This window comes from Acromyrmex echinatior, chromosome 17 (genome assembly GCF_024713525.1).
Source record: "Acromyrmex echinatior isolate Ae372 chromosome 17, ASM2471352v2, whole genome shotgun sequence".
NCBI classification, from domain to species: Eukaryota; Metazoa; Arthropoda; class Insecta; order Hymenoptera; family Formicidae; genus Acromyrmex; species Acromyrmex echinatior.
Genome location: NC_141868.1, coordinates 4,227,441 through 4,248,164, shown reverse-complemented (window position 1 = coordinate 4,248,164; position 20,724 = coordinate 4,227,441). Strand labels below are relative to the sequence as shown.

General features: G+C 32.8%; 1 protein-coding gene across 1 annotated transcript; it reads right to left on the bottom strand.

Moving 5' to 3' along the window:
• Positions 1 to 9,976: 9,976 nt before the first annotated feature.
• Positions 9,977 to 19,007, bottom strand: LOC105144614 (RCC1 and BTB domain-containing protein 1). Its single transcript, XM_087415259.1, has 10 exons — positions 18,735 to 19,007; positions 17,359 to 17,518; positions 15,039 to 15,248; positions 14,676 to 14,949; positions 14,431 to 14,561; positions 14,078 to 14,341; positions 13,284 to 13,408; positions 13,092 to 13,192; positions 12,881 to 13,023; positions 9,977 to 10,057 (listed from the first exon to the last, which is right to left on the bottom strand). Exons 1-10 carry the CDS (start codon positions 18,821 to 18,823, stop codon positions 9,977 to 9,979), a joined length of 1,578 nt encoding a protein of 525 aa, XP_087271385.1. The 5' UTR covers positions 18,824 to 19,007.
• Between the last annotated feature and the right edge of the window lie 1,717 nt (positions 19,008 to 20,724).

Sequence of the window (20,724 nt, the reverse complement as noted above, 5' to 3'; positions counted from 1 at the left end):
CGTCATTTTTACAAAAATCAATATTTGGAAGTATCCGTTAGCATTCCTTTAGTAAATACGTAGAAAAAAGAATATTTCGTTTCTTGTACCTATTCCAATCGAGTTCCCGCAATGTCGATTTGACAATTAATGAAACGGCATCAGTGTCACAATTGTGTTAAAAGAAAAATAATAATAAATATAAGATTTTTATGCCCAAAGAATTAAACTTCAAATACTTTGTTTTCTTTCCATTATTTTTCCAAAAGAATAGGAGTACATATTAGTTCGATCCGTTTTTTTGTGTTCAAAAATGCATTTATTTCAAAACAAAATGAATGAACAGATTAATTAAAGTATTGTCCATCGCTGGCTATCACTTTTTCCCATCTCTCAGGCAATTTTTGAATTCCATCTCGAAAAAATGACTCGTCTTTGGAGGCGATCCAATTTTGAAGCCAATTTTCGATTTCTGCGAAAGAAGTGAACCGGTGACTTGCCAAATCGAGCTGCATCCTTTGGAACAACAGAAGGAGATAATCAGAAGGAGCAATATCCGGAGAATACGGCGGGTGCGGTAAAACATTCCATTTGAGCGTTTCCAAATATTTTTTTACGACTTTTGCGACATGAGGCCGAGCGTTGTCATGAAGAAAAATAACTTTATCATGTCTTTGCTCGTATTTCGGCCGTTTTTCTCACAATGTACGACTCAAACGAATCAATTGTAGCCGATACCGATCGCCCGTAATGGAATCGCCAGGTTTCAGCAGCTCATAGTAAACAACACCTTTTGGTCCCACCAGATACAGAGCATGATCTCCGAACCATAAATGTTCGGCTTTGGTATTGATGTTGAGATATCGATGGCAACGATTGACCGGGCTTAGCGTAGTATTTTTTCTTCTTGGGGTTGTCGTAGAGTATCTACTTCTCATTTCCAGTCGCAATCCGATGCAAAAAATCTTTTCTTTGAATCAGCTGTTTGCAAGTGAAAAATCGCCTTTCAACGTCTCTCGGTTTCAGTTCATAAGGCATCCAATTTCCTTGTTTTTGAATTATTCCCATGGCTCTCAATCGTACAGAAACGGTTTGTTGAGTTACTCTCAATGATTCTGCAAGCTCCTCTTACGTTTGACTCTGATCTTCTTCGAGTAATGCCTCTAATTCTTTGTCTTCGAATTTTTTTGGCTGTCCAGAGCGAGGCTTGTCTTCAAATTGAAATCTCCATCCTTGAAATGTCGAAACCATTCCCTACATGATTTATCAGTTGGAGCAGTATCACCATAAACTTCGACAAGTATTCAATGGGCTTCAGCTGCACTTTTCTTCCAATTAAAGCAGAAAATTAGAACCCGCAAATGCTGCTTGGTTAACACAAAATTCGATATTTTAAACACAATAAAAATCAAGGTTTTTGTATGAAACTCAAAGCAATAAAAAACTGCATATTATTAACAGATGTCTAACCTCTCTGAAAACGTTAAAATCACGCCAATCAGCTGTCATTATAAACCATTCACAATAGCTGGAGCCATCTTTTGGAAAACGGATCGAACTAATTTGTACTCTCATTTCTCAAAGTAATTTATAATTTTAGATTAAAGATGGTGTAACCCTTTAATTGTTAAATTTAATTTCATTATAACATACTTAACATAACATCTTAAATTAAAAAACATACATGTTGGCCGAGAGTGGATACTTTCACACTCACAAATTTGAATGTTGCGTCATTCGTAGAAGTATGCACTATAATAATATAATATCTAATACACTTCACTTTATTCCGATTAATATTTAAAATATATAGGAAAGTATAGAAGGAGAATGATATTTTGATAATAATATCGCACGTTGCATCGAAAACCCGAAATTCTTGAGAATACGAGAACATGAGAGCGTTCATCGTGCGGATTCTATAATATATTGCACTAGTAAACGTCAAACTCAATTAATCGATGTGGCTGAGCAAATAAAATGCGCGGACAGTACACTGATAGTCTCACGCGAAAATCCTGTTTTTCCCTTTTTTCCCCTTAATATACTTTCATGATACAAATAGTTTAATTAACCATCTGTATAAGATCAAATAATGTATTTTCGTATAACAATTGCAATTATTCGTGTACCTTAAAATCAAAAATTGTAGGAAAAATAATGATTCGACATGTATGATATTCGACTTAATCGATGAAAGATTCATAAAAAAAACATCTCTCTTACGTGGGCCAAACTAAAAGGAGAGTTAAAAGTGGAATAAATGAACATAAAACGAACATTAAAAAATTAAATAGCGCTCACAATGTGGTCTCATAACATCAATTTGAATATTGTCACAAATTTAATTGGGATAATATTCAGATATTAGATATAGAATCATTCTTTCAAAAGCGACTAACATCAGAAATGATCTTCATAAATAATTAAAATTGTATATAAACCGTCTTTCATGATTAGAGTTAGATATTTCGACTCTTGAGCAGTTCAATATAGTTTTCCAAGTGTTGGATTCCACAACTCAACTTATTATTAACACAGGTATCATAATTTATATATGTATATATATATATATATATATATATATATATATATATATATATATATACATATCACACTGTTATATTTTTTTCAATTGAAGCGCTATTAACATTATCAATAAATTTCACATTTAATAGAATCTGGAAATTATGTGTTTCAATAAGTTCGACTAACTGTTGTGACAAAAAAACGACAATTGGCATCTGGAGTATTTGACATAATTTTATGGACTAAAAAAATTTATAACAATAACCTGAGCATCAGGCTCTTCGAAAATATAATTGTAATTGAGTGTGAAAAATATTTTATCTCATTATAACGTGAATAAAATTTATTTGAAATTAGGTGTTTACTATTAATTATAGTACTTATTTCCGATCTCACATCCCTCGACCACGCCAATTTCTTGTGGATCGAATTTATGACCGTGGTACATAACACGAATGGAAAATCATAAACAATTAATCTCCTGTCAACTATCGCATTTTGACATGATTTATAATATTCTGAATTTATGGGAGAGGTATATTACAATTTTTATTACAATTTATTAAAACTTACATGTTATCTAGAACGTTCCCTGCCTCCATGCAAAAAACATTATAGAAATAGTTCTTGACAATCATGTAAGTTTATTTTATATTTTACATAGAAAACTTTACGTTAGCAATTAAAAATATTTTCTCTTTTTGGTCTTTTGATTCAAAACAAAAAAAATTTTTTTTTTTTAGTAAACTTAGTAATTTAATGATCAAGGTCAACTCTGATATTATCACCTCAGTTTTTTTTCTATTTTATACTTTAATAGTTCATACTTGTATACACTATCATTATGTAATTTTTAATATTTACATTTAATTAATTTTCTTTGTACTGAAGAGGACCTGATCGTAAGTCGAAACATATGCGCTTTACTATTCATTTTGAATAAATGATATAAAATACATACTAATAACCAGTGTTGATTCAAATTGGCATTTTATTTATTGCCTATTGATTATGGTGAATTGAGTCTTACTTATTTCTAAATTTAAATTAATCGAACTGAACCAAGAGTTAACGCTTTCAAAGGCCGATCTCAAGTTGACAATTATCTCTGGATTGATATCGTTACACAAAATCACGAAGTGTCTGCGTATTGAATGGAGGAGTAATTATGTGAGATTGAAAACAAGATTCGGTTAATATATATATATATATATATATATATATATATATATATATATATACCAAGTGTATGCATAAGTTTTTTCCGGTTTAACTAAGAGATGGCGCCAGCGAAAAGTATGCAGCGTATTAATTTGACACATATGCCATTTTGTTCGTCTGACATTTAACTACAAACACACACAAGTTGAGTCCGCCAAAAACTAGCGTCTTTGTTTTATCGTTCAGTGATCATGTCGAGTTTTGTGCCTGAAAAAGAACATTTGCGGCACGCATTGCTTTTTTTATTTAATCAAAAGAAAAAGGCTGTTGAAAGTCATCGTTTGCTAGTAGAAACATATGGTGAACACGCTCCATCGATTAAAATATGTGAGACATGGTTTCGACAATTTAAAAATGGTGATTTCAATGTGAAAGACAGTGAGCGCTCTGGTAGACCACAAAAATGCGAAGACGAGCAATTGCAGAAGTTATTAGATGAAGACCCAACTCAAACTCAACGGCAATTAGCAGAAACATTACATGTATCACAAGAAACAATCAGCAGACGTTTACGAGCAATGGGAAAGATCAATAAACTCGGTAAATGGGTCCCACACAATTTGAATGAACGTCAAATGGAAAATCGCAAAGTCACTTGTGAAATGCTGCTTCAACGCTACGAAAGGAAATCATTTTTGCATCGAATTGTGATGGGTGACGAAAAATGGATTTATTTTGAAAACCCGAAGCGGAAAAAATCGTGGTTTTCACCTGGTGAAGCCGGACCACCAACACCAAGGCCAAATCGCTTCGGCAAGAAGACCATGCTCTGTGTCTGGTGGGACCAGAGCGGTATTGTGTATTATGAACTCTTGAAGCCCGGCGAAACCGTTAATACACAACGCTATCGCCAACAAATGATTAATTTAAACCACGCATTAATCGAAAGACGACCGGAATGGGCCAGAAGACATGGCAAAGTGATTTTGTTACACGACAATGCGCCGTCTCACACAGCAAAACCAGTGAAAGACATCTTGAAATCGCTTGGATGGGACATCCTTCCGCACCCGTCGTACTCTCCAGACCTGGCGCCATCTGACTATCACCTCTTCGCATCAATGGGGCACGCGCTCGCAGAGCAGCACTTCAGCAATTTCGAGGAAGTTGGAAAATGACTCGACGAATGGTTTGCCGCAAAAGACAAGCAGTTTTTCTGACATGGTATTCATAAATTACCTGAAAGATGGGCGAAATGTGTAGAAACCGATGGCCAATATTTTGAATAAAAAAAAATTAATTTCCCTTGAAAATTACGTGTTTTTTTTTACCAAAAACTGGAAAAAACTTATGCATACACCTGGTATATACATATATATATATATATATATATATATATACACATATCACATATATATATATATATATACATATCATATATATATATATATATATATATATATATATATATATCAGTTCCTCCAAAATCAATCAACTTGAAATTGAACTCAGACCTGATGATATTATTGAGATATTCGGTACGCTACGGTATCCAGCGCTGGTAGAAACTCTAGTGCCCCTGCCATCGTTCAAGATCAGCAAAGAGGAATTCATGAGTATGAGATAACAGTTTTCATGAGAAACCTGCCCGTCGGATTATTTCTGGATGCCCCACAATTGGGCATTGAAGTCTTCCAAAATTTCAACACTATACAGCTGAGTAACATAAAAAACAACCTAAATCTGGGCTATATAGCTGAATAAAAGAAGTAGATAAACAAGGCGGGTTCTAATTTGGGAACTTTTGGGGGAGGGGGGAAGGTAGGGGAATAAGGCGTCACTAGGCGAGGAGCTGACGTCATAGGGAGAAGGGAGGAGATGAATGACGTCACAGGAGGTGACGTCACTAGGCGAGGGGTGACATTGCGGGAGGGACGGGATGTCCTGGGACATTACGTATCGGAAATTACGTAGCGGAGGTGTGGAAACTTGCATCCGCGTCGCAGTGAAGATGTGCCGCGGGGTCAATGGAGCATGATTCGCCGCCGACAGGCGTGATTTGCCGGACCCCGCCGCTGCTTCCGGGCATGGCTTGTCTCCGAGCGCGGTTCGCCGCCGATCCCTACCACCGCCGGTTCCTATCGCCGTCTCCGGGCGTGGTCCGCCACCGATCTCCGCTGCCATTATCGAACGCGGTCCCCATCGCGCGTTATACTTATCATTTCTCAAGCGTCGTCATCTTTTTCTTATGTAATCTTCCTTTCAACGTTTATTACATGCGATTATTCATGCAGAAATATTTTTTATTCTACTGAATTATATTATTATTTTAGAGAGCGCGAGTAGCAGACCTATGTATATTCTAAGCCATGGGGCAAGCCGCGGGGTGAGAGGCCGGGGGGAAAACTGGGCGAGAGGGGTATTGTGGTGCGGGGGGGGGGGTAGCCAATGAGCGAGCTGCTATGGCCTCCCACCACCTCTCGCGGTTTTCCTCCCCGGCCCCCGTCCCCACGGGCGCATGTGTGTGTGAACTGGTGACGTCACGGCGTGACGCGTTGCGACGACGACGATCCTTGAGAGCGGGCGAGCGACTGAGGGGATTCACGCGTTTTTTCTTCCCGCGTGCGCGCCGTCACTCTCGCTCGCACCAACGAGTTTCTTACTCGCTGTAAATATAATATAATAATGTAATCTTACCTCCTTAAAGATACGGTCCCCCATTTTTTGCAAACTGGGTTGGGTGCGAGCGAGAGTGAGGGCGGGGCACGGGGAAAAAAAACCCCCTTGAACCCCTGTCCTCCCCCCGCTCTCAAGGTTCCCCGTCGTGCAACGCGCACGCCGTGACGTCACCATTTCCCACACCTGCCCCGGGGGACGGGGGCCGGGGGGAAAAACCCGCGGGGGAGGGGTGGGAGGCCATAGCAGCTCGCTAAATTGGGCCCTACCCCCCCCCCGCACCACAAACCCCCCCCGCCCTTTTTCCCCCCCGGGCCTCCACCCCGGCTCCCCCTTTTGCTTGAATATACATAGGTCTGCACTCCCGCTCCTAAAATAAAATTATAATTCAGTAAAAATAAAAATTTTTGCTTTAATAATCCATGTAAAAACTTTAAAAGGGAAATTAATAAAAAAAAGATGACGCGCTTGAAAATGAAAGTAAAAACGCGCGAGGGGGCCGCTTCGATAAGGGGAAAGGGAGTCGGGGGCGGACCACCCCCGGAGAGGGCCGATGGAACCGGGGGGTGGTGGGACGGCGGCAAACCGCGCTCGGAGAAAGCCAAATCCCCGGGAAAGCACGGGGGGGTCCGGAAAATTTCCCGCCTGTCGGCGGCGAATATGTTCCATTGCCCCCGCGGCACATTTTACGGCAAACGCGGTTTTGGGGGGTTTCCCACACCTCCGTACGAAATTTCCGATACGTAATGCCCAGGACCCCCGCCCCCTCCCCCCAATGCCCCCTCCCCTAGTGACGTCACCTCCTGTGACGTCATTCATCTCCTCCCTTCTCCCTAGGACGTCAGCTCCTCCCTAGTGACCCCTTTTTCCCCCTTTTCCCCCTTTCCCCCCCTCCCCCAAAGTTCCCAATTAAAAACCCCCGGGTTTATCTACTTCTTTTTCAGCATAAGCCCAGATTTAGGTTTTTTTTTAGGTTATCATTAAATAGTTTAAATTTTTAAAAGTTTCAATGCCAAATTGGGGGGATCCAAAAAATAACCCCGGGGGCGGGTTTCTCATAAAAACTGTTACTCAAATTCATAAAAATTTTCCTCTTTGCTGACTTGAACGTTTGGCGGGGGCCTAGAGTTTCTACCCAGCGCTGGTCCCGTAGCGACCAAAATGTCAATAAATTCAGGTCAGTTCATTTAAAGTTGTTTGTTTTTGGGGGAACTGATTTATATATAATAATATATTATATTTTATATAGGGGGGATTTTATTATAAATTTTATGGTTTATGTGTAAATATATTATATATTTTTATAATTTTAATACCAGGTGTTGCAAAATTTTTTTTTCCTTTTTTTGGAAAAAAAAAAACACGTAATTTTAAAGGGGAAAATTTAATTTTTTTTTTTTTAAAAAATTTTGGCCCATGGGTTTTTCTACACATTTCGCCATTTCCCGGAAATTTTATGAATACCATGTCAAAAAAAACTGCTTTTTTTCCTTTTTCGGCAAACCTTCTCGAGTCTTTTTTCCAAATTTCCCAAAAATTTTCAAAGTGCTGCTTTTTGCGAGGCGTGCCCCTTTAGGAAGAGGTGATAGTGATGGCGCCGGTTTGGGGAAGAGTACGAGGGGGTCGGAAGGATGTCCCACCCAAACATTTCAAGAGGTTTTTCCGGGTTTTGCTGTTGAGACGGGCTTGTGTGAACAAAATAAATTTTTGCCAGGCCCTTTGGCCCTTCCGGTGTCTTTGATTAATGCGGGGTTTTAAAAATTAACATTTGTTGGGATAGCTTGGTATTAAGGGTTTCGCCGGGCTTAAAGAGTTCATAATACACAATACGCTTGGTCCCCACCAGACCCAGAGCATGGTCTTCCCCCCCGAAGCGATTTGCCGGTGTTGGGGGTTTCCCGGTTCCCCGGGTAAAAACCAGATTTTTCCGTTGGGGTTTTCAAAAAAAATTTTTTTTCGCCCACCCTCAAAATTTCCTTTGGAAAAAAGGGTTTTCCCTTTCGTACTTTGAAGCACCCATTTCACAAGTGACTTTGCTTTTTCCTTTTTAACTTTCTTTTAAAATTGGGTGGGCCCCCATTTCCCGGTTTTTATTGATTTTCCATTGCCGAAAACGCCCTGCTGATTTTTTGTGATACATGAAAATTTTCTGTTTAATTGCCTTTGATTTGATTTTGGGTTTTCATCTAAAAACTTCCAATTGCTCGTTTCCCCTTTTTGGGGTCTACCAGGCGCTCACTTTTTCTTTAATTGAAACCCAACCCTTTTTTAAATTGTCAAAAACCATGTCCAAAATTTTAATCGAGGGAGCGTGTTCACCATATGTTTCTACTAGCAAACGATGATTTTTCAACGCCTTTTTTTTTTTGATTAAAAAAAAAAAGAAATTTCTCCCAAAAAATTTGTTTTTTTTCAGGCCAAAATAAAAAGAAAATGAACGATAAAACAAAAAACCCAGTTTTTGGGGGGACTAAACTTGTGGGGTTTTGGTGGGGGTTAATTTCACCGCCCCAAAAATGGCATATGTGCCCAAATTTTAATACGCTGCAACTTTTCGCTGGGCCTTTCCTTGGGAAAACCGGGAAAAAAAAAAAAATTTGCTAACTTGGTTATATATATATATATTATATTATATATATATATTTATAATTTTAAACCGAATTTTTTTTTAAATCCCCAAATTAATTACTCCTCCATTAATACGCCGCACTTCGGATTTTGTTAACGTTCAATCCAGAGAAAATTTGGTCAACTTGAGACCCGGCCTTTGAAAGCGTTAACTCTTGGTTCATTTCGTTTAAATTTAAAATTTTGAAAAAAGAAAGCCAAATTTCACCAAATCAAAGGAAATAATAAAATCCCAAAATTTAAATCCCCATTTTTTTTTTTAGTATGTTTTTTTAATTATTTTTTTCAAAAAAAAAGTAAAGGCATATTTTTTGGGACTTTACGATCAGGTCCTTTTCAGTAAAAAGAAAATTAAATTAAATGTAAATAAAAAATTCCCTTAATGATGGTATAAAAGTATGAACTTTTAAAGTATAAAATTTTAAAAAAAAAAACTGAGGTGAAAATATAGATTGACCTTGATCATTAAAAATTACTAATTTTACAAAAAAAAAAAAATTTTTTTTTTTTTGGGAATCAAAAGCCCAAAAAAGGGGGAAAATATTTTTAATTGCAACGAAAAGGTTTTCTTGTAAAATATAAAATAAATTCATGTTTTGCAAAAACCTATTTCTATAATTTTTTTTGCATGGAGGCAGGGGAACTTTCCCTAGTAACATGTAATTTTTTAATAAATTGTAAAAAAAAATTGAAATTACCTCTCCAAAAATTTCGGGGAATTTTTTTCCATCATGTAAAAATTGCGATATTTTTTGACAGGGGGTTAAGTTTTGTTTTTAAAAATTGTTTATGTACCCGGTAAATAAATTCGACCCAAAAAAATTGGGCTTTGGCCCGGGGGAGTTTGGGAGATCGGAAATAAGTACAAAATTTAAAATAAAAACCCCAATTTCAAATAAATTTTATTCACTTTATAATGAGATAAAAATTTTTTCACCTCAATTAAAATTATATTTTCGAAGAGCTGATGCTCAGGTATTGTTAAAAATTTTTTAGTCCAAAATTATGTCAAATACTCCAGATCCCAAATTGTCGTTTTTTTTGTCACAACAGTTAGTCGACTTTGAAACCATAATTCCAGATTCTATTAAATGTAAAATTTATTGTAATGTTAATAGCGCTTAAATTGAAAAAATATACAGTGTGAATTTATTATATATTATATATTATATATATATAAAATATATATATAAAACATATATAAATTATGAACCCTGTGTTAATAAAAAGTTGAGTTTTGGAATCCACATTTGGGAAAAACTATATTGAACTGCTCAAGAGTCGAATATCTAACTCTAACCCATGAAAGACGGTTTATATACAATTTTAATTATTTATGAAGATCTTCTGATGTTAGTCGCTTTTGAAAGAATGATTCTATATCTAATATCTGAATATTTCCCAATTAAATTTGTAAACAATTTTCCCAAATTGATGTTATGAACCACATTGTGAGCGCTTTTTAATTTTTAATGTTCGTTTTTTTTCTTTTATTCCACTTTTAACTCTCCTTTTATTTTGGGGCCCACGTAGAGAGATGTGTTTTTTTATGAACTTTCATCGATTAAGTCGAATTCATACATGTCGAATCATATTTTTCCTACTTTTTTTTTTGATTTTAAGGTACACGAATAATTCAATTGTTATACAAAATACATTATTTGATCTTATAAGTGGTTAATTAAACTATTTTATCATGAAAGTATATAGGGGAAAAAAAGGGAAAAACAGGATTTTCGCGTGAGACTATCAGTGTACTGCCCGCGCATTTTATTTGTCAGCCACATCGTTAATTGAGTTTGACGTTTACTAGTGCAATATATTTTAGAATCCGCACGATGAACGCTCTCATGTTCTCGTATTTTCAAAAATTTCGGGTTTTCGATGAACGTGCGATATTATTAAAATATCATTCTCCTTCTATACTTTCCTTTTATTTTTAAATATTTAAACGGAATTTAAAATGAAGTGTATTAGATATTATATTATTAAGTGCCCTACTTCACGAATGACGCAACATTCAAAAATTTTTGGTGTGAAAGTATCCCCTCTCGGCCAAAATTAGTTTTTTAATTTAAGATTTTTTGTTAGTATGTTAAAGAAATTAATTTAACAATTTAAAGGGTTACACCATCTTAAACTAAAATTATAAATTACTTTGAGAAATGAGAGTACAAATTAGTTCGATCCGTTTTCCAAAAGATGGCTCCAGCTATTGTGAATGGTTTTTAATGACAGCTGATTGGCGTGATTTTAACGTTTTCAGAGGGTTAGACATCGTTAATAATATGCAGTTTTTATTGCTTTGAGTTTCATACAAAAACCTGATTTTTATTGTGGGTTTTAAAAAATCGAATTTTGGTTAAACCCGCGCATTTGCGGGTTCTAATTTTCTGCTTTAATTGGAAGAAAGTGCAGCTGAAGCCCATTGAATACTTGTCGAAGTTTATGGTGATACTGCTCCAACTGATAAATCATGTAGGGAATGTTTCGACATTTCAGGATGGAGATTTCAATTTGAAGACAAGCCTCGCTCTGGACAGCCAAAAATTCGAAGACAAAGAATTAGAGGCATTACTCGAAGAAGATCAGAGTCAACGTAAGAGGAGCTTGCAGAATCATTGAGAGTAACTCAACAAACCGTTTCTGTACGATTGAGAGCCATGGGATAATTCAAAAACAAGGAAATTGGATGCCTTATGAACTGAAACCGAGAGACTTGAAAGGCGATTTTCACTTGCAAACAGCTGATTCAAAGAAAGATTTTTGCATCGATTGCGACTGGAAATGAGAAGTAGATACCTCACGACACCCCAAGAAGAAAAATACTACGCTAAGCCCGGTCAATCGTTTGCCATCGATATCTCAACATCAATACCAAAGCCGAACATTTATGGTTCGGAGATCATGCTCTGTATCTGGTGGGACCAAAAGGTGTTGTTTACTATGAGCTGCTGAACCTGGCGATTCCTTACGGGCGATCGGTATCGGCTACAATTGATTCGTTTGAGTCGTACATTGTGAGAAAACGGCCGAAAATACGAGCAAAGACATGATAAAGTTATTTTTCTTCATGACAACGCTCGGCCTCATGTCGCAAAAGTCGTAAAAAAATATTTGGAAACGCTCAATGGAATGTTTTACCGCACCCGCCGTATTCTCCGGATATTGCTCCTTCTGATTATCTCCTTCTGTTGTTCCAAGGATGCAGCTCGATTTGGCAAGTCACCGGTTCACTTCTTTCGCAGAAATCGAAAATTGGCTTCAAATTGGATCGCCTCCAAGACGATCATTTTTTCGAGATGGAATTCAAAATTGCCTGAGAGATGGAAAAAGTGATAGCCAGCGATGGACAATACTTTAATTAATCTGTTCTTTCATTTTGTTTTGAAATAAATGCTTTTTGAACACAAAAAACGGATCGAACTAATATGTACTCCTATTCTTTGGAAAAATGGAAGAAAACAAGTATTTGAAGTTAATTCTTTGGGCATAAAATCTTATATTTATTATTATTTTTCTTTTAACACATTGTGACACTGATGCCGTTTCATTAATTGTCAAATCGACATTGCGGGAACTCGATTGGAATAGGTACAAGAACGAAATATCTTTTTTCTACGTATTTACTAAAGGAATGCTAACGGATACTTCCAAATATTGATTTTGTAAAAATGACGAATATTTTAAAAAAAAAAATTTTGGAAAAAAAATTTTTATGGAAGCTACTTTGTTTATAACGTAAAGATTCGCCCTAGGAATTTTTAAAGGGATCTCGTTTACTAGGCACAAAAAAGAAAATGTAAACATATCCCAAGTGGATTTAATATGTTCATCCCATATAATTCGCAATATTTTTGTCTTACAATAGAAAAAAAATCCATAATAAAAACAAAAAATCAATTACCTCCTTGTGATGTCGTTCGTTCATATCGTTGATAAGGTTAAAAAGATACGTGACGTTCGATACGTTAATTGTTTTTTTTATTTTTCTTATACAATCCGTCTGGAGATTTTTCTCGCATAATGCATCTGCCAATTGCAAAAGATCTGCAACAAAGAGATATTTTAGTCGCGAATTACATATGTAATATTCGACACGTTTAACTCAAACTCACCTAATAGGTTTTTAAAAGATGATACATTGATCCTACTAGTATATAAATATTCTAAAAATTTTTTATAAATGACATACCTATAATAATTATTCACGATGACACTGTCAAGAAAAACATATTAAAATATTCAATATACAAACAAATCAAACAAAAAAGGTTTTTTTTAATGTACTTTTTTTTGTAAAAACGTACCTTTGTCTATTTTCAACATCATTACATTGGAACATAGTTCTAAAATATGTGGAACGAATCTTCAGGATAACTTTGTGAACATAAATTGATTGTTTTTCGACCATTATCGTGAGATCACTTGTTGACTTTAGACAGAAAACACGAATTAGTTATTAAAGTTGAACATGTGTATTATATAATCACCAAATCTGTTTTGTTACGCAATGGAAAAATGTAATAAAAAGAAAGATCTAAAATTTAACCCTCAGTATCTATAAAGGGCGTAACCCCTTCGATAGATCAGACGTTTTTTTTCCGATCCCTTTTCACTTATTGCAAAATATCTTTTATGCTATGACATTTTAGAATTTCTAACTCAAAAATTCTTTTTCTTAGTCTTCAAACAATAGATTAAAAAAAAATTAATTAAAATCGATGCACTACAATCTGAGATATAAACAAAGGAAAATGCTAGGTTACAAATATCCTTATCGATAGATAAGGACTTCTTTGAAATGTTCTGATGATTAAGATATCAGATCACGAAACGAGAGGTGTTATTGAAAAATACGCTAAGACTTTACCAAGGAGATAAAATAGAACAATGATAATCAGTATAATAAATTTCAGATTGTAAGCATTTTCAATTAATGGCTTGCTTGCGGTTTTTAACACGTCATCAGTTGAAAGAATTTGAAAATTTTTGACATCTTTTAAAGATTCAAAACTAAATTGTAAAAATAAATTGTATTGCAATTTTTATGGTACTTCATTGGAAATACTGAATTCGAGAAACATACAGAATAAAGTCTAACCTGATCGTTGAATGCAGTTTCCAAGTCATTTAATATGTGAAATTCTTCATTTATGAATTCACCGGCCACGGACACCGGTGAATGAGCTGTCATCGAGTTGGATATGTCAAACGCGTTCGTATATTCACAAACAGCTGGTTTTTTATAGTTTCTGCGAAAAATGAAACCCCATGCGTACACAAGTCCATCCTTGCTAGACTTGACAAAATTAGTGTAATCAATGACGGCGATGTCTGATAGGTTTCGTACATTAATTATATCCACCTGCAGATCGAAAAATTTTTTGGTTTAGTTTATGCTTTCTTACTCTTTTCCGATTTGTCATAATACAATTACAGAAACAAATCATTTACCGGGTGCGGATAGATTACATCATAGTATGTGTCATAATCGGTGCAAGTTTTGAAAAAGTAACCTCCCCAGCCGTAGAGTTTCCCTTGATCAGTTAGAGCAAGTGTGTAATCAATCCCACAAGCTATCTTGACTAAACATGAAGATAGATTAGGTTACTCTACAATACTCTACAATACTTGCAGCCATAAATTCTTCATGTATATACAGCTTTACATTTTTAGGAATATGTTTTTAAGAAAATTACCAATTGTTTTGAATGCAAATGTGGATATTTTATGTGGCTCAAATGTAAACCGTGGTTTAGTCCATTCCATCATCGCGTCATCACTATCAAAAGAATTCCGCATTTCACATATACAACCCCAAAAGAACATATGGCGGTTCGTAGCTACCACATAAAAATTAGATCCGCAACTCATGCATGTAATCTTCTCTTTGATATTCATTTCACGTATATTCATTTGATGTATACTGCATTGTTTTTCTTCATCTTTGATCGAATTTTGTGTGTAATATATCTACATTAAATAAATGTAATATATCTAAGTAAAGTTAATAATTATTATTACTAATATGTATTCATGATGATATCGTCGTAATACTTTACTTTGCCATCGTCAGTCAAAGCGAGAAAATTAATCTTGTTAGTTGCAGCTTTTACAATTCTTGTGTTGCTCCAATCAATCTTATGGGAAGTATAACATATGTAATGTGAGAGATTTTCATGATTTACCACAATTTCATTTTCAACCTCATTGTTTGTAGATTGAACTTTAAAGAATGTAATTTTTGGACTTATATCTTCCCATACATATTTCTTTTAAAAACATAATTGATTGATCATTTTATTCAGTTAAATTAATTATACAAGATGTTATTTTTTTTATATTGAAATCCTTGAATATTTCATTTTTCCTGAATAATACGAAGAAATTTTTCAAATGAAATTGGAACTGTTTCGAGAAGTACATATTTTGATTATATTTTTTTCTAGGTGGGAGCGCTAAAAAAATACGAAGATTGTTTCCATAAATACTACTGTAAATAAAATAACATGATTTTTTTACATAATATGATTCTTCTAATTATTCTACGTATAAAAACGTACAAAATCATGAGTGTCTCTATTAGTAACTTAAGCAAGACAGTTCACAGATTAGGAACTCATATTTGTATATTTTTTAAATTCTGCAAGACTGTAAGTTACAATATTAATATTGTTTCTTAATAATAATTGATATTTTTAAATTACATATTTTATTTAACAATAGGAACGTTTTAATTGCTTTATATGATATTTATTTAAAATATCAGTAATAAAGATAAACAAAATTTGAATACCGATTAGTGATGCATTAAAATTAAAACATATATTTTTGTGACGTTTTCAGTTATTATTCATAATGTTTTTAATATCTATTTAATTTTGGGTGCTTACTTTAATTTCCTTTTAATTTAATAATAGTTAGAATCATTCGACGAAAAGACCATGGATATAGTCGTTGCCTTACAAGATGTTAGAGCATCTGTTAGATTTGTCATGATTGATAAAATGTTTATAATATTTTAGCGTTTACAAAAGTATTTAATTTTATTCAAAATTCGTTGTAATAGATAATACAATAAGTAATAGATAATACATATACAATTTTGAATACTAACACAGTTTTTAGAATGAACACAATACCCATTGATCTATATTAATTGATTTATTAAGAAAAACAGTCACGATTGTCACTAAGTGGGGCATTTACTTAGCTAAGTAAATCTTCTTATTCTTACTTCATAAGACTAAATCTTAGAATTCTTTTAATATGTGGAATAAAGTATAAAATATCTGGCTTTGATGTATCTGCTTAATATTTTTATTTGTATATAGAACAATTATGCAATCATATTATATTTAAAAAAAATCATAATTTCATTTAAAATAATAAAGTTCTTTAAATCTTTATGGTACTTCTACCTAAAAAAAAATTAACGTCACCAAAACATACTTTCTTCTGGAAACTGCTCTTTCATTTTCATATGAAACGTGTGAAAAAAAAACAATTGAAATATTCAAAATTTTCAATTTCAGTGCATCGTCTTTTATATGGATTAGATTTAATTAGTTACATTGAATTTGTATAATAAAATAAAATAATGTAATACATATAACACCTTATAGAAATTTAATACAAATTGACAAATTAATCACTTATTTTTAGTATTGAAAGTGCTGTTAACAATACTTTTAAAACTTTATTCACTGTATGAATGTTCAATATACTGTATGAATGCTCAATATTCAAAATAAATGATTAATTGCGAACAGTGTTAAACTTCTATAAGGAGACTAGTATTAAATTTCTATAAGGGAAAGTAACCCAAAAATTAATAGAGAGTTGATCATACATTTAGTAAACTTACAAAATTGTTGTCATTACTATGAGCTTGTTCAATACATTAAATGTAAAAAAAAATAAATTTTAACCTCTTATAACTTTATATTGTAAAGCATTATGCACTTATTATATGCACATGATAAAAACAAATATATAAAAAAATAATGTATTAAATGTATTTAGCATGTATGTTAACGTTGTAAATATATAAAATATACTCAATTTTCCTTTATAGGATTATTGCTTTTATAAAGGATATATACATAGTTAATGATACATGTCATAAATTTTATTTTTTCCTAATAAAAACACTTTTATAAAAAGGTAAAATTTATTTTATAAAACAATTTGTCTTTTTTTCAATTTCATATATTTTATTTATTAAGAAATAAAAATTGTCATCTTCTTTTGCATTCTGTGTACTTTATACTGTGTATTCTATAATGTTATTTTTAAATGTCAAAAAAAATTCAGCGAAGATTCATTCTAGTAAAATATAAAATGGCAATTTTTTTTACGATATATAAGTTGTTCATGTACCTCAACGTCTTGAGTAACCAAAAAAACATCGCTATGATATATATTGACAACTAACATCTTAATTTTTTTTTTGAACATAATGTCCACTTTTGTCTGATGGTATTTTTTATCTATATAGCCAATACCATTTTTATATTCGATGCACGATTGCAGTGCAAGCCTTGGATAAAAATAATTACAATTATTATTAAATATATATTGCATTATATTATAAATACAAATAAATGATTAATTAGGAAAGTAATTAATGTATCTCGTTTTGTGTGAAAAGCAATAAATGATAGATGTCGGAATTTTAGTTTATTGGAAAAGTTGCAGATTGTGCTAAAATAAATGTGAAAAGAACGATAACTATTGCGTATGAAAGGACATAAGAACTGTAAGAAATTAACAAAAAAAAATCTAATATTTTTTAAATATTCTCTTAAAATTTTTTAACTATGATATGATCTTTGCTCAAGCTTTGTTGATCATGTTTTCTTGTATACCATGGCCATAAGATTCGATCGTATAACGATATACTTTTTGTAATTAATATTAACGATCGCGATTCTATGTGTCGTTTTATAAAGACAAAAAACTGTTATTTTTTCTTGATATTATAAAATTAAGAAAAATAGAAGAAAGGAAGATTTCTCAAGAAATCTTATACGCTTTATCTATGCTCATACAGATGTAAAAAGTAATATAATAAATTTAAAATATTATAATAAATTTAAATTTAAATATGATAATTATCACATCATTTTTTTACTTCGCAAGGAATGTTAATTGGCTATTACGTTGCTTTTATCGTCTGCAAGTTCTCGATGCCTACGCGAACAATTGAATTAAAATCTTGGATCTTTTCATATTGCTTGTACTTCTTATTCTCAATCTTTGCGTTCTCTCTTTTCAACGCTCAAATGTGCGCATGTTCATCTTATTTTAAATACAAAAATTTTGGGGATTTCAATCAACACACAAACGAATGTCTTCTTGTACTTTTTTTAGTTTTCTGACTTTCGCAATCGCAGAATAAGCTCGGATCTACAATAGATTTTTAAACCTTAAGTCATAAGAAATGGACGAATCATAGTCAATTATTCCCCTTCCATTCGATTGTAACAGGTAAATTTCTTATGGCTTAAATCTTAAAATATCTATTGTAGATCCGGACGAAGAGTCTTTTCACATAAATTTTCATTGTCGTATAAAAAATATGCACAAAGAAGAATCTAATCATATTTATGTTATAAAGACATGTAACATGCCGTTGGATAAATCAACTAAAAATGAGTCTAATTCTGGATCATTAATATCAGTCTATTATTATTTCGAAATTATTCGTCGTATGTATATTTAAAAAAATAAGAAAAAAGAAACTTTAAACTTACCAATATTTGAAATTGATTATATCTATTTTTTGCTGTTTCTTTTTATTCTCTGTTATAAGATTTTCGTTAAATTTGAGCGAAGTAGACATGATAACAATCGATACGTTACACTAAATACAATTTGTAGAAATATTTGTTAAATATCTTTTTTAACAATATTCTATTTCACAAATGATGCGTACTGACGGTTGAAATCGGAGAAAAACAAACTCTTTCCTTGAAAATCAATATAAATTTATCTTCGTGTTATTGAGAGACCAGTATAAATATTATCTACTTAGGGTTTACATTCATGATGTTAGAATATGATTCGAGTTATTTATATTAGAAATTAGCTTTTATGACCTATACCAACTTTAAAATATGAAATCAGTACTATAAGTTGTGAGGTTCTAATCGTTACGTAGTCAAATGGAACATCCCTATTGTCACCGATTAAGATTAATAACTATTCCGCACAGGATGCTCTCCTGTTTGAAATTCTTCATCACGTTGCTGTGCATTTATATACAGGATCTATTCAAATCGACCATCTGAAATATCTCGCTTATTTTTGAATATATAAAAAAATGTTTCGAATGGAAATGGAACTGTTTCGAGAGGGTCGTATTTTGATCATATTCTTTTTTCTAGATGGAGGCGCGAAAAAGATATAAAAGTCACGTCCACTTTTTCAAATGGAATTGTATGATTTTTTTTACACAATATAATTCCTCTAATTATTTTATATATAAAGATATTAAGGTAGTGATATCAAAAAACCATTAATTTACTAGATATTTTACACTTTATTCTGGCACATATTGACATAAAATGCTAAATAAATTTCTTTCCACCAACTTTCGTCTCATTATTCTGTTCATAAAAATATTACGGTATGATTATCAAAAAGTTAATAGTTTACGAATTATTAAAATTTTATGTCAATATGTACCAGAATAAAATGTAAAATATCTCGTAAACTGTTAATTCTTTTTATATCACTATCTCAATACTTTCATATGCTGAATAATTATAATTATAATTAGAGGAATAATTATAATTAAAGGAATCACATTGTATAAAAAAATGTCATACAATTCCATTTTAAAAAGTGGAGATGACCTTCATATCTTTTTGGCGTCTCCACCTAGAAAAAAATAACATGACATAATGCTCCTCGAAACCATTTCACCTTCATTTAGAGATGAAAATGACCGAATTTGATAATAACTCGATAAATTATGCTACATTACTTAGTAATTTTTTGAGGCTTCAAATAATAATTTTCGAAAATTACATAGAAAAATAAAGTACAATAATTTGAGAGTATTTAGTCATTAAGTTACGCTTTGTTAAACTTTCATTTTGGTACTATATATTGATATAACAATTGGACAACCGACAACGTTTAAGTCAGGGATGCCAAATCAAGGACGATTTACAACGGGAATGCACTTGCATACACCACTCACATCGGCCTGTTCCTAGTAATTTTTCACTGCTACACCAATAAAATTATATTATTTTTAATTAGCCAATTAATGACGTGAACAATTGATATACACCCGTTTATAATATCGCGATCAACATCATCAGTCGGCGACCTAACGTGATAAGTAGTCACACACTTAAGGATTAGTCGTCTATGTGTCATACAGACATGTTTTGTTACGATTAAATAATATGTTTAGATGTAATCAATGGCCCTGTTATTCTATCAGCGATTTCTATTAGGGATATTAGAAGAATGTTGTTTTATTTTATACATAAGTACGAAAATATAGCATATATTTGTATAATACATAAAACTATAAAGACAAAAAATATAGCAAAATTTACCAATAAATTACCATTTTACCGCAATTTTATCATAAGTAATTGTAACATTGCATTTGACAGTATTTTTACAGCTCTACTTTTATTTGAAACATTTTTTTATATCATAATAAGCGAGATATTTCAGATGGTCGATTCAAGTGGATCACCCTGTATACCTACATAGAGTAAG

Excerpts from the sequence above, each read along its gene's own strand:
- LOC105144614 (XM_087415259.1), bottom strand. The coding sequence starts at position 18,823 with ATGTCTACTTCGCTCAAATTTAACGAAAATCTTATAACAGAGAATAAA. Across the intron at positions 15,249-17,358 it reads TGGTTACTCAAGACGTTGAG|AAATATGTATGGGAAGATAT; the intron begins GTACATGAACAA and ends TGTTTTTAAAAG. Across the intron at positions 14,342-14,430 it reads ATGTAATCTATCCGCACCCG|GTGGATATAATTAATGTACG; the intron begins GTAAATGATTTG and ends TTCGATCTGCAG.